General features: G+C 42.5%; 1 protein-coding gene and 1 long non-coding RNA gene across 2 annotated transcripts in view; one reads left to right on the forward strand and one right to left on the reverse strand.

The window, feature by feature from the left end:
- LOC306938919 overlaps positions 1-14,349 on the forward strand; it is a 134,045-nt gene that overhangs the window by 6,023 nt on the left and 113,673 nt on the right. The window lies entirely within an intron of this gene.
- LOC306938666 (NACHT, LRR and PYD domains-containing protein 3-like) overlaps positions 1-14,349 on the reverse strand; it is a gene marked incomplete at its 5' end in the record, with an annotated part of 98,349 nt that overhangs the window by 4,079 nt on the left and 79,921 nt on the right. Inside the window, 4 exons of the mRNA XM_079522933.1 lie at positions 7,519-7,568; positions 8,217-8,345; positions 12,628-12,792; positions 13,780-13,940. Of these exons, the coding sequence (XP_079379059.1) occupies positions 7,519-7,568; positions 8,217-8,345; positions 12,628-12,792; positions 13,780-13,940 (505 nt within the window). The remainder of the gene's footprint in view (positions 1-7,518; positions 7,569-8,216; positions 8,346-12,627; positions 12,793-13,779; positions 13,941-14,349) is intronic.

Genomic DNA, 14,349 nt, shown 5'->3' on the forward strand with positions numbered 1-14,349 from the left:
GCAATGGGCGAAGGTGGTTGGTGAAGAGGAGAGCCCGAAGAAAAAGGAAGTGACACAATGACAGTGGGCAGAGAGAGACTAGCCTAGACAGAGACAGACAGAGAGACTCTTTGTTATTTTATAATTATAAAGGAAGTGACACACTGACAGTGGGCAGAGAGAGACTAGCCTAGACAGAGACAGACAGAGAGACTCTTTAGCCAAATTCCAATACCCAAAATCTCGGCCACTCGCTCACTCCCACTCGGTCACTCGGGGTCATTCCAGCTTGCCCCGGAAATGGTTAACGTTCCAATTGTTAATGTGCTCCATCGAGGAGGCGAGTGGAGTCGAGTGGAGGAGCCGAGTGGGCTCTCCGAGAGCGCATAGAGCGAGTGTACATCAGGTGCAGGCTCGGTGGGGTATGTTGTCTCCTCGCGCCGGATTTCCGCATCACGTGTACATGTTTTTTTCTTTCTCCAGTGACATAAGTCCGCCTCCTCCACATGTGGCACACTGCTTGAAACCCGATACTATGCACCCCCCCCACCCCCACCCCCACCCCCATCCACCAGCACTGAATTAATAGAGCTTCTGAATGATAAAGTAGCCTATCTATAGCCTACATATGTGAAAGCCACTGGCTTTATTGCATTGTGTGATATAAGCATAATGAAAGTAGGTATATAAATATAGGCTATATTGTGCGCGACTCAAAAGCTATAGTTTTTTTCTCTCTGTGCATGCCTGAATGCGCAGACTGCTATGAATGACGGTGACAAAAATGTATTTAGCCTATTTATGTGGACTCAACTGAATATGTAAGTCAGAAAGACTACTTAATTCCTGTTATAGTGTCCGTTATGCAAAGACCGTCGGAGGAGGGACTGGGGGGGGGGGGGGGGTTGATTTATAAGCACAAAATGATGAATTGTCTATTCTGTAGACTGTACTGGGTTCGGAGTTCCAGTGATCCAGCTGTGTGACACTGTATTGTTCCACCACTTTTGCTTTGGCAATGTAAACGTATGTTTTCCATGCCAATAAAGCCCTTTGAATTGAATTGAATTGATACACGTCAAGTGACGTCATAAGTGATCGCGGAATGTGCCGTCGCTTTGAAATGACATTCCGATTCTAGAGGCAAATCCACTCCACCACTCTGTCCTCGCATCGAATCCTCTCCTCCTCGCTGGGGGCGGAGCTAAGGAGCGAGTGGAGGACGCGAGGGGAGTGAGCGAGTGTGAAAGTTGCGGTATTGGAATTTGGCTTTTGTTATTTTATAATTATAAAGGAAGTGACACACTGACAGTAGGCAAAGAGAGACTAGCATAGACAGAGGCAGACAGAGGCCCAATCCCAATCGCCTCCCTCAAGCCCTGAGCCCTGAACCCTCATTGACTTTAATGACGTCAGCTGTAAGTGCTTGAGGGTGAGAGGCTGCAAGGGCTCCAAATTGTTGTGAAGGAAATGGGACAGCACTTTGAAGATGTGCCATTCATGACAATTTGCATCACTTTATAAAACAAACTGTCCTTATTCACAGCAAGTGCTTTAACCCACTCAGGGCGGGAACCCCTTTTGGTGTTTTAAGCATTATGTTATACTTTAGCTATTGAAAAATAGCAGATCTACAAGCTCGGCACTCAGTGCCGCGCTACGAGCTTGTAGATCTGCTATTTTATAAAAAACGTGATAATGTGGCGCAAATCTTTGAATATATATATATATTCTTTCAGAGCAAATGTTTTTAACTCATATCTTTGCTTCTGAGGGGTCCCTGGAACAACATATTTTCAGATGGGGTCGGCGGCCAATTACATACATTTTTGGGTGTCCTTGATGTAAAAATGTTTGAGAACGACTGACATTAAAATATGGGGTTTTCAGAAAACTGTTTAAATTTAGAAGGCATTTGTAGAATCGTCCTCAGGTCTAATCCTACTATAAATGCGCCACATCTCTGTGTGCGTGCGTGTGTGCGTGTGTGTGTGTACGGTTGTAATGCACGTAACTCGAGAACCGTTTGCCCCACCGACTTCAAAACGACACACACGTTCCACACCCCCGCAGGGAGTGCAGTGCCCGGTATCGAGTCGGTCGGACCCACGGTTCTCCAAAACCACCACAAAAGGCTCTGGTCAGGCTCTGCCAGTGGCCCAATGAGGCCAAGTACCCTCACCTGTGCAATTTCCAGCCTCTGCCTCAGCCAATTGATTGCCATGTCTATCATGTCTATTTTTAGTTTTTAAGCTGATATTTTATTAGTTTTATAAAAACACTTTCCTGTGTGATAGGGGTTGTAATATCCATAGATAATAATATTCATAATATGCATTATAAATTGCATTTCCACATTATTTTACTTTGCTCAATAGTCATTTCTATCATGTTTCCCTTATTATTATTGTTATTAAATATATCCTATCCTTCCATTCCGTCTCCTTTTGAGAACAGTGAGAAAGCACTATTGTTTGTTGACATTCTAACCGCGATACATAAATTATTTGCATACTTAAATGATTGACGTTCAGAGGATCCCCCTCATTCCCCTGGTAACGCTATGAACTGTGGGTAATTTCTTTGCCAAAGTCAGCCTATTGGCCCAATCCCAATCTGCTCCCTTGCTGACTCAATGAGCCCTCACTGACTTAGGTGCGCGTTCATGTGAAGTCTGTGAGGGCTTGAGGGATGTCCCATTTGAAATCGTTAAGTCAGTGAGGGCTCAGCCCCGCCCCTTTATGCACCCTTTGCCAAAGTCAGCATCGATGCTGACTTTGGCTGACTTTGACAAAGAAATTACCCACAGTTCATAGCGTTACCAGGGGAATGAGGGGGATCGTCCGAACGTCAATCATTTAAGTATGCAAATTAGTTATGTATCGCGGTTAGAATGTGAACAAACAATAGTGCTTTCTCACTGTTCTCAAAGGGAAACGGAATGGAAGAATAGGATATATATAATATATATATATATATATATATATATATAATAATAAGGGAAACATGATGAGAAATGACTAATGAGCAAAGTAAAATAATATGGAAATGCAATTTATAATGAATATTATTATATATGAATATTACAACCCCTATCACACAGGAAAGTGTATTTATGAAACTAATAATAAAACGATCAGCTTAAATAATAAAATAGACATGATAGACATGTATAAATAGGCCAAGCATGTAGGCACTGGCTGTGAATAAGGACAGTTTTTATAAAGTGATGCAAAGTGTCATGAATGGCGGACTCATCTTCAAAGTGCTGTCCCATTCCTTTCACAACAATTTGGAGTCAGCCTCACTGACTTACCGATTTCAAATGGGACATCAAGCCCTCGTGGACTTCACATGGACGCGCAGCTAAGTCAGTGAGGGCTCATTGAGTCAGCAAGGGAGCGGATTGGGATTGGGCCAGAGAGACTCTTTGTTATTTTCGGCACCCTCCCAACCCAGTTTTAGCCTGTATTAAAACCTCCCAACCCAGTTTTAGCCTGTAATAAAACCTCCCAACCCAGTTTTAGCCTGTATTAAAACCTCTCAACCCAGTTTTAGCCTGTATTAAAACCTCCCAACCCAGTTTTAGCCTGTATTATAACCTCCCAACCCAGTTTTAGCCTGTATTAAAACCTCCCAACCCAGTTTTAGCCTGTATTAAAACCTCCCAACCCAGTTTTAGCCTGTATTAAAACCTCCCAACCCAGTTTTAGCCTGTATTAAAACCTCCCAACCCAGTTTTAGCCTGTATTAAAACCTCCCAACCCAGTTTTAGCCTGTATTAAAACCTCCCAACCCAGTTTTTAGCCTGTATTAAAACCTCCCAACCCAGCTTTAGCCTGTATTAAAACCTCCCAACCCAGTTTTAGCCTGTATTAAAACATCCCAACCCAGTTTTAGCCTGTATTAAAACCTCCCAACCCAGTTTTAACCTGTATTAAAACCTCCCCAACCCAGCTTTAGCCTGTATTAAAACCTCCCAACCCAGTTTTAGCCTGTATTAAAACATCCCAACCCAGTTTTAGCCTGTATTAAAACCTCCCAACCCAACTTTAGCATGTATTAAAACCTCCCAACCCAGTTTTAGCCTGTATTAAAACCTCCCAACCCAGTTTTAGCCTGTATTAGAACCTCCCAACCCAGTTTTAGCCTGTATTAAAACCTCCCAACCCAGTTTTAGCCTGTATTAAAACCTCCCAACCCAGTTTTAGCCTGTATTAAAACCTCCCAACCCAGTTTTAGCCTGTATTAAAACCTCCCAACCCAGTTTTAGCCTGTATTAAAACCTCCCAACCCAGTTTTAGCCTGTATTAAAACCTCCCAACCCAGTTTTTAGCCTGTATTAAAACCTCCCAACCCAGCTTTAGCCTGTATTAAAACCTCCCAACCCAGTTTTAGCCTGTATTAAAACATCCCAACCCAGTTTTAGCCTGTATTAAAACCTCCCAACCCAGTTTTAACCTGTATTAAAACCTCCCCAACCCAGCTTTAGCCTGTATTAAAACCTCCCAACCCAGTTTTAGCCTGTATTAAAACATCCCAACCCAGTTTTAGCCTGTATTAAAACCTCCCAACCCAACTTTAGCATGTATTAAAACCTCCCAACCCAGTTTTAGCCTGTATTAAAACCTCCCAACCCAGTTTTAGCCTGTATTAGAACCTCCCAACCCAGTTTTAGCCTGTATTAAAACCTCCCAACCCAGTTTTAGCCTGTATTAAAACCTCCCAACCTAGTTTTAGCCTGTATTAAAACTTCCCAACCCAGTTTTAGCCTGTATTAAAACCTCCCAACCCAGTGTTAGCCTGTATTAAAACCTCCCAACCCAGTTTTAGCCTGTATTAAAACCTCCCAACCCAGTTTTAGCCTGTATTAAAACTTCCCAACCCAGTTTTAGCCTGTATTAAAAGGGCAAAAAACCCAGTTCTCTGGTTAAAACGTCAATCCTGTTTCCTCCCTTTATTTTCTAAGTTAGTGACACAGCTTGAGGGACCGCAAACGCTACAGTACTTTACTTGAGTATTTCCAATATCCAACACTTTTATTTCTACTCCACTACATCTCAGATTCCAAATATTGTACTTTTACTCCATTACATTTAGTTACTAGTTACTTTGTAGATTTGGATTATTATTACAAAACATACATTTCCCACTTAAGCCCATATACATTTTGGCCATTTGAAAATAGCAGATCTACAAGCTCACAATGCGTCGCATCACGGTGCATATTAGTGAATGAGGCCCATTGTTTCTGTCAAAAGATTTTTATACATTTGAAAAGAGTACTTTCTCCTTTTGGTACTTTAAGTACATATTGATACCAATACTTTTGTACTTTTACTCAAGTACATTTTGTATTCCAGACTTGTACTTACAGAGTATTTCTATATTGCAGTACAAGTTGTCAACGTGGTGCGACTCGACGCGTTGTAATCTCAGATCTGTAGTTTTTATGAGCGGTGCCTCCTCTCCATTACGCAGCTGTATGTGTACGTGTCTGTCTCTCTGTGTACGTGTCTGTCTCTATGTGTACGTGTTTGTCTCTATGTGTACGTGTCTGTCTCTATGTGTACGTGTCTGTCTCTATGTGTACGTGTCTGTCTCTATGTGTACGTGTCTGTCTCTCTGTGTACGTGTCTGTCTCTATGTGTACGTGTCTGTCTCTATGTGTACGTGTCTGTCTCTATGTGTACGTGTATGTATCTCTGTGTACGTGTCTGTCTCTATGTGTACGTGTCTGTCTCTCTGTGTACGTGTCTGTCTCTCTGTGTACGTGTCTGTCTCTATGTGTACGTGTCTGTCTCTCTGTGTACGTGTCTGTCTCTATGTGTACGTGTATGTCTCTCTGTGTACGTGTCTGTCTCTATGTGTACGTGTATGTCTCTCTGTGTACGTGTATGTCTCTCTGTGTACGTGTCTGTCTCTCTGTGTACGTGTCTGTCTCTATGTGTACGTGTCTGTCTCTCTGTGTACGTGTCTGTCTCTCTGTGTACGTGTCTGTCTCTATGTGTACGTGTATGTCTCTCTGTGTACGTGTCTGTCTCTCTGTGTACGTGTCTGTCTCTATGTGTACGTGTCTGTCTCTATGTGTACGTGTATGTCTCTCTGTGTACGTGTCTGTCTCTCTGTGTACGTGTCTGTCTCTATGTGTACGTGTATGTCTCTCTGTGTACGTGTCTGTCTCTTTGTGTACGTGTCTGTCTCTATGTGTACGTGTCTGTCTCTATGTGTACGTGTCTGTCTCTCTGTGTATGTGTATGTCTCTATGTGTACGTGTCTGTCTCTATGTGTACGTGTATGTCTCTCTGTGTACGTGTCTGTCTCTCTGTGTACGTGTCTGTCTCTCTGTGTACGTGTCTGTCTCTATGTGTACGTGTATGTCTCTCTGTGTACGTGTCTGTCTCTATGTGTACGTGTATGTCTCTCTGTGTACGTGTCTGTCTCTCTGTGTACGTGTCTGTCTCTATGTGTACGTGTCTGTCTCTATGTGTACGTGTCTGTCTCTATGTGTACGTGTATGTCTCTCTGTGTACGTGTCTGTCTCTCTGTGTACATGTATGTCTCTCTGTGTACGTGTCTGTCTCTATGTGTACGTGTCTGTCTCTCTGTGTACGTGTCTGTCTCTATGTGTACGTGTCTGTCTCTCTGTGTACGTGTCTGTCTCTATGTGTACGTGTCTGTCTCTATGTGTACGTGTCTGTCTCTATGTGTACGTGTCTGTCTCTATGTGTACGTGTCTGTCTCTATGTGTACGTGTCTGTCTCTCTGTGTACGTGTATGTCTCTCTGTGTACGTGTCTGTCTCTATGTGTACGTGTCTGTCTCTCTGTGTACGTGTCTGTCTCTCTGTGTACGTGTCTGTCTCTCTGTGTACGTGTATGTCTCTCTGTGTACGTGTATGTCTCTCTGTCCGAGCACGGAAAGCTGCAACACGGTAACTCTGTCATTTCTCAACCATTTCGGACACGGGACGGCTTGCCAGAACCGTCCCGGCCCCCTGGGCGCGTTCCGGGGACCCCCACACGGTAACTCTGTCATTTTGTCAAAAATAATCAAAGTACAGCATAGAGCACAGCACACTACAATACAGTACAGAGCAGTAACTATACCAATAAATATAGTATAGTTGCACCGCTCAGTTCACACAAGTGTGATTTTTATTTCCATTTCCAGTCTTGTATGTTGTTAAATGGAGCGTAGAACAATGCAAATGATCAACACAGAGATCACTTGTGAGTTTCTAACAAAAACGAGACACACCTGTGATCTGCACACATCACGGCTCTGCACCACCTTTCATGCATCGCACGTCAGAATTGAACTTATGCCATATATAGACAAAATACATGTTATTTACGACCAGGTTAGTGAATGAGGCCCATTGTTTCTGTCAAACCACATGACCTTATCTTGATGGTGTTAAGGACCAGGCCAAGCACAGAGTAGAGAGCACAAGAGTTTTCAGGACAACATCAACCAAGTATACAACAGTGTATACAATTTTAATGTGTGATGTTGACACAGACAGACAGATACTCACGTTTTGAAATGAGTGTAGAATTAAACCCATCTTCTCCTCCATGTTTCACTCTGTAGGAAGTAGAACAACAATGCATCAATGTCTAACTGTCTAACACAACGTCTCCACTAGCTGACACTACAGTGTTTCACTCTGTAGGAAGTAGAACAACAAAGCATCAATGTCTAACTGTCTAACACAACGTCTCCACTAGCTGACACTACAGTGTTTCACTCTGTAGGAAGTAGAACAACAAAGCATCAATGTCTAACTGTCTAACACAACGTCTCCACTAGCTGACACTACAGTGTTTCACTCTGTAGGAAGTAGAACAACAATGCATCAATGTCTAACTGTCTAACACAACGTCTCCACTAGCTGACACTACAGTGTTTCTCCTATCATTATCTTGGCCCTGCAGCTCATCCAGACATACTCACTGCTGCCCAGTTTGGATCTCATCACCTCCTCAGACCTTAACCCCTATAGCACTCCACTCTCCTTTTATACCTTCTTGATGCAACTTTACTATGCACATATATCTGGGATATGTCTTGTTCTTAATTTAGATTATTTTTGTTGTTTAGAGTACACTTTTAGAGTTTCTTTGAGGCACTGCATTGTTCTCTCTGCATGCTTTGTGACGTTGTGTCAGAGTGAATACACTGTTAAGGGAAACACTGCACTGTCCAACATGGACACAGCCCAAGTCTACTCACTTGCAGTTCTCCAGGACTGAATCATTCACCACGTTGAGGCTCAGGTCCAACTCTCTTAGGGAGGGATTAGAGTTTACAGCTGAGGCCAGAGCTTCACAGCATCTCTCTGACAAGCCGCAGTGAGCCAGTCTGAAACACCAGATGAAAACATACATAAATAAATGAATGAATAAAGAACACATTTATAATATGCATTATTCCTGGATTTAGAACCTGCTTACAGCCATCTATTAAAGGAGACTCTTGTGTCACTTAGGGTGCCTTCACACCTGGATGATTTAGTTCCATTAACACTAGCACGTCTAAGCGGTCCATCTGACCGATTTTGAAGTGGATTTTCTTTGCCCATGAAGTTCTGAGAAAGTTCCCCTTGCATGACTTTTTCTAAATATCCGATTCAAATCATCTCCGTTTTGTTTTTCAAAAAAAAAAAGTTTTCTAAATATGATTTTAGGCATACTTATACCTACTATATCTGCTCTTTTTCGCCCAAATGACCGCCATCACCCTTTCTCCCCCGCAAGCAGTGAAGTTCACACCTCCCTCCCGGCTGGAGACGGGCATTGTTCAAGCTAATGGGTCATTTGCATTCCAACTACTTCCACATGTAGGCAAACTTACATTACGAATTTAGACTAAATGTTGTTTTAGAGGTTATATTTGTTATATGCGGTTTGCAGAAATAACAATGTCTGCCTTTATTTTTCCCGAAATGGAAAATAATATATGGTGAAATATGGTGTGTTGACTGACTGGCGTATTGTTTCCACCAAGCGCATAGCTCAATAGATAAATGTTGACTATACAAGCCATCTTTATAGCATAATTATGTAAGGTGGTGATGATAAAAATAAATCAATTATCCTGGTTCGGAGGGCACGCTAAAACCGGCATTATAGCCTGCTGCTGCTGTGGATTGTTCCACAGCCTATTCTGGCATATAAATATCGCCAGCTCTTTCTAATCCGGATCATGTTTTTTTTATTTCAGGCTATTTTCAATATACCCTGCAGAAGGCAACGTTGGAATAATAAAGTTTATAGCATCGTGACTACGAGCTGTGCATGGTCTGTTTGACCCGACCGACATTTCCTTTCCTTGGAGCGAGAATGCTTGCCGATGCGATTCCAAATAAAAATGACAGTGTTTGAAATCATTCCAACGCGATAGACCTCCCGAACGTCTAAATGTTTTGTCAGTCAAAAGATAACAGTTCTGTCCGTCTTTCTTTGTCTGTAAACTTTTCTGCACGCGACCAGTGGAACTGATTTGCACGCACGGCTCTCTTTTTTTCTATCTCCCTCTCTCGCGGAGGCATGTAAATGTTCATGAATCCAAGTAACTGAAGGTGAGGTATGCAGAAATGCATTTTAGATAACCCTGTAGCACTATTTGTGGCGGTGATGCGTCACATGACTTGATCTATCCTATGGTATATAAACCGTGCTGCTACAAACCTTCTGCTGCTGAGATGCAGACCTCTGGAGCTGGCACAATCAATCAAATATATAATAATTACATTGATGCGCCCTTGCCCCTTACCCATACACGTGTAGCCTATAATGTTTCCCCCTCTATATAAAAATGACTTTATTACTCTAATGTCGTATTTTGTCTGACTGAGCAATGCGCCTGGCTCTGGCTGTTACAATAACGTGTGGTATTTTATTGGCTCAATACAAAGTCGGACAGTGTTTTATCCGCTCCCAAACTGTGTTGGACGCAGCTGTTACCTCCTGACCGAGCTGACGCACCCCCAACGCCCAGTATTGTATTTGTTATTTGGTCTAAATAACAACGCTCCACACGTCCCAAACTCTTCTCCCTTCTGGCTCCAAAACTATGGAATGCACTTCCCATCACAGTCAGAACTGCAGCCTCACTCCCAATCTTCCGCCGTAGTCTGAAAACCCACCTCTTCAGACTCCACCATGGCCCGTAGCACTTGCCCTAGCCTAGCCCCTTAGATAGCACTTTATATAGACTTAGATGGTATTTTGAACAGACTTATAGCTTGTTACGTAGACAGCACTAGAATTGCATTTTATGTAGTCATAGCACTTTATAGTACATAGGCTAGTATAGTATGTATAGTTTACATAGATACTCCACTGTTACGTTCTTAGTTTACGCATGATTCATGATAACTACTTTTTATATGTGATGTATGCCATGCTTTTGTTATTGCTTAATGTAAGTCGCTCTGGATTAAGAGTCTGCTAAATGCCTAAATTGTAAATTATCTAAAAGGATTTATATATATATAATCCGTTAATCACACGATCAAAGACCAAATAATTTGCAGGCAGCTGGCGTTAATTACCTCGCGCTGCGCAAGGGTATTCAATATAGCGCTAACACCGTCACTATAATTATAGTTTGGTAAACTGAAAAAATAAGTCGAGTTGTCCTGTCGAGTTTAAACGCTGCCTTGAATTAGTTGGAATGTGACATTTAGAAGACAATGGCAAGTCGTCAACCCCCCGCCGCGGGGGGAGAGGTGTGAAGAGCATTAGAAGAGATGCAGGGAGAGAGTGGCCAATGGAATTGCACAAAAAACACGGTCATCTTGACTGTTAGCCGTCAGAGTAGTAGGTGAGTTGAGTTCAGACATGCTAGTGTTAAAACAAACCCTGGCCCCCGACATAATCATATTTGAACTGGGAACCCCCAAATAATGATATTTGAACTGGGGACCCCCCAAAATAATATTTGAACTGGGGGGACCCCTCAAAATAATATTTGAACTGGGGTCGCCTCAAAATAATATTTGAACTGGGACACCCTAAAATGATGATATTTCAACAGGGGACCCCCCAGAACTACAAGCTCACAGCGCCTCACAGTGAGCTTGCAGATCAGCTATTTTCATGATGTTTGCTTCTTTCTTCCATAATATTAGTATTAATATTAGTATTAGTATTATTATAATATAATTAAGAAGCTTGATAACTGTGGCGTAGCTACAACGGGTTGCCAATACATAGTAGCCAATACATTCGCCTTAAAGGGATATTACACTTTCATGTTTGGGGTAATTTTCATGTCTCTCAGGCACATAGGCTTATTAATACGTTCTCGCCATAACATTCATATTATATTCACATAATACAGTACATAATAAACAGAAGTGATACATAAATGTGGTAAATTGTGATGATATTAAAGGTTATGCAAGGGAAGTCGGGCAGTGTTTTCCCCTGTGTATGTGTAGTCTTGCGTGTGCGCGCGTGCACGCGTGCGCCTGTGTGTGCAGGCTCGCGTGCGTGTGGGTCGTGGTGTGAGTGGGTGATTGTAACAGGGGGAGTGCCAGGAACAGACGCAGCCTCGCCGGATTGGTGCACAGAGGACGACGCCAAGTTTAAAAGGCTGTCAGAGAGCCGGCGACAGCGAACCCGTGCCTTCCTGACTCCCAACCCGTCCGCTCCGTTGTAGGCTCTGTAGCCACTTGTGCATGTGAAGCTGAACAGATAGCCTAATACAACATTGTCTCACTTGATCCAGTATGTAGCTGACAGATAACAGTCCGACTTGAACACGGCCTCCTGCCAAGTTCTGCTCCGCTAGGCTAGGGTTCTCTAAAGAAAAAGGGGGGGGGGGGGCAGGGGGGGGGGCTGATCTTATGTTTTTCCCGTTTGTATTTTGTTTTCTGACAGGGAGGTTAGCGATTGTATTTTGGTTTTGAATTCATTGAGGTAAGCATTCCCTTTTTCTTTCTAGTTCTGTTTTGATGTTCAGTCCTCCGCTCTTGGAGATTTTGTACCCGTTGCCCGAAGTGAAGAGAGAAAATAAAAAGAAAACATTGAAAAGTAAACTGTTTGGACGGCGGTTTTCTTGGGAGCTGGGAAGGTCGGTTTTCCACACTTTATGTTGTCTCGGTTCCCCTAGGCCGAGACATCACATGGGGGCTCGTTTCCAAAACCCTTCATTTTTTCCATCGGGTAAGTGCGTTTTTTTTCCTCCTTAGTCAGTTTTGGTAAATGGTAAATGGTAAATGGTGCATTTATATAGCGCCTTTACCCAAGGCGCTTTACATAGATTGTGCATTACATTCACCCATTCACACACACATTCATACACCGATTGCGGCGGAAGCCATGCAAGGATTTCCAGAAGGGTCCCTCAAAGGAAAATGTTGACCGGTGTACAAAGGACAACCTGTTATTGCTGGTAAATATTTTGGGGGTTGATGTGCCACTTAATGCTAATGAAGATGACCTGAAGCAGATTCTGAGTGAGAAATTGGAAAAGGGTGGGTTATTTCATGGTAGCGGGGGGGCCGAGGCACGGGATGCGTTGACACACGAGGGAACGGAGGAGCCACATGATGACGCTAAGGCAGACCGTGCTGCTCAGCTCCCGTCCAACATAATCTACAATGTCACACCAGCATGATGACTATGTATCTTACTTTAGAACTTCCAGTCTACTGTGTGGGCTCTTCAGTGAAGCACAGAGCAGCTCCACTGAGTCCTGCAGGTCGTTTTCACTGAGGTCCAATTCTCTCAAATGGGAAACATTAGAGATGAGAGCTGAAGCCACAACTTCAACGTCTGTCTTTCTGAGTTTACAGAGTCTGTAAATGCAGATTAAATGAGAGATTATCAAAACAAATGATACATAATCATATCTGAACTGGGGACCCCCTACCCTGAAGAATGAATATACATATTGTGAAAATAGCCAAACTACAAGCTCACAAAGCCTCACAGTGAGCTTGTAGATCGGCTAGTTAGACAATGTTTGCCTCTTTCTTCCGTAATATTTGACAATTTGGTTTTAAAAATGTTTTAAAAGTAATATAATTGTACCTTAAATCCTAAACCACACCCAAAGGGTCGGGTCGGGACAACCACACCAATGTAACTCCTTGCAACTCAATGAGTTTAATTGGTGTGGTTTTATCTTTTAAAAAAACACTTTGTCCCGACTTTGGTGTGGTTTGGCCTTTAGAAATGTACAGATACTCTGTATACTGTACACTTATACTGTTGGTTTGTCTACTGTTCAGTGAGAAAACAATGCTGCACATTAAGCTAATCATCTGGGGACCCCCTTGGGGGTCCAGACCCTCAGTTTGGGAACCACAGACCTAGACTAATAGAATGATAATTGATTGGTACAGTAGGTAGATGCAGACTATTGATTATGTATTCATGCTTATCACTGTAAAGCTCGATAACTGTGGCGTAGCTACAAGGGGTTGAAGTCGAAAGTAGCCGATCTACAAGCTCACAAGTGTTGCATCCTCGACGTGCTGTGATTCAATTCAGTTCAATTTTATTAAAGTGTCAACTCACAACAAGTTGTCTCAAGACACTTTACATGTAGAGCAGAGAACCAACATAGATCCCACCCTGAGCATTAAGCAATTTGGAGACAGTGAGCTTGTAGATCAGCTATGTTCAGTGTGCAACCACCCTATATGTTGAAGTAGCCTATACATTTGCCTTAAAGGGAAATTAAACTTTCAATCATCACCACAGCATTCATATTATATTCACATAATACAGTATATAATAAAACAGCAGTGATCAAAATAAATGTGGTAAATGTATCTTACTTTAGAACTTCCAGTCTACAGTGTGGGCTCTTCAGTGAAGCACAGAGCAGCTCCACTAGTCCTGAGTCCTGCAGGTCGTTTTCACTGAGGTCCAATTCTCTCAAATGGGAAGGATTAGAGCTGAGAGCTGAAGACACAACTTCAACGTCTGTCTTACTGAGCTGACAGCCAACAAGTCTGTAAATGCAGATTAAATAAGAGATCAAAACAAATTATACCTCATTCACTGTCATGGAATTTAACTAAAACATCTCCTATCTAGTTATCCAGACATACATATAGACACCACTTGACAGCACAGAATGACTGTACAGAGGAAGATAGACATTTTGATATCAAAGATTTAAACCAGCAGTTGAAGGAGTGAAATGAAGACTGAACAACAACATTGTATATTTACTGCCGCGCTGTGTAAAAGCTTTACAAACAAGCTGCTGGAGACCAGCATTCAGTCTCTATTTCTGTTCCCTGTCTCCTCAAGCTGGGCCACAGCTGTAGGCTTTACTGTTAGTTTGAATTTACCCCAATATTATAATATTGCATAACTTACAATATTATACCATTTCATAA

The sequence above is a fragment of the Electrona antarctica genome, assembly GCF_951216825.1.
Source record: "Electrona antarctica genome assembly, chromosome: 15".
Taxonomy (NCBI): domain Eukaryota; kingdom Metazoa; phylum Chordata; class Actinopteri; order Myctophiformes; family Myctophidae; genus Electrona; species Electrona antarctica.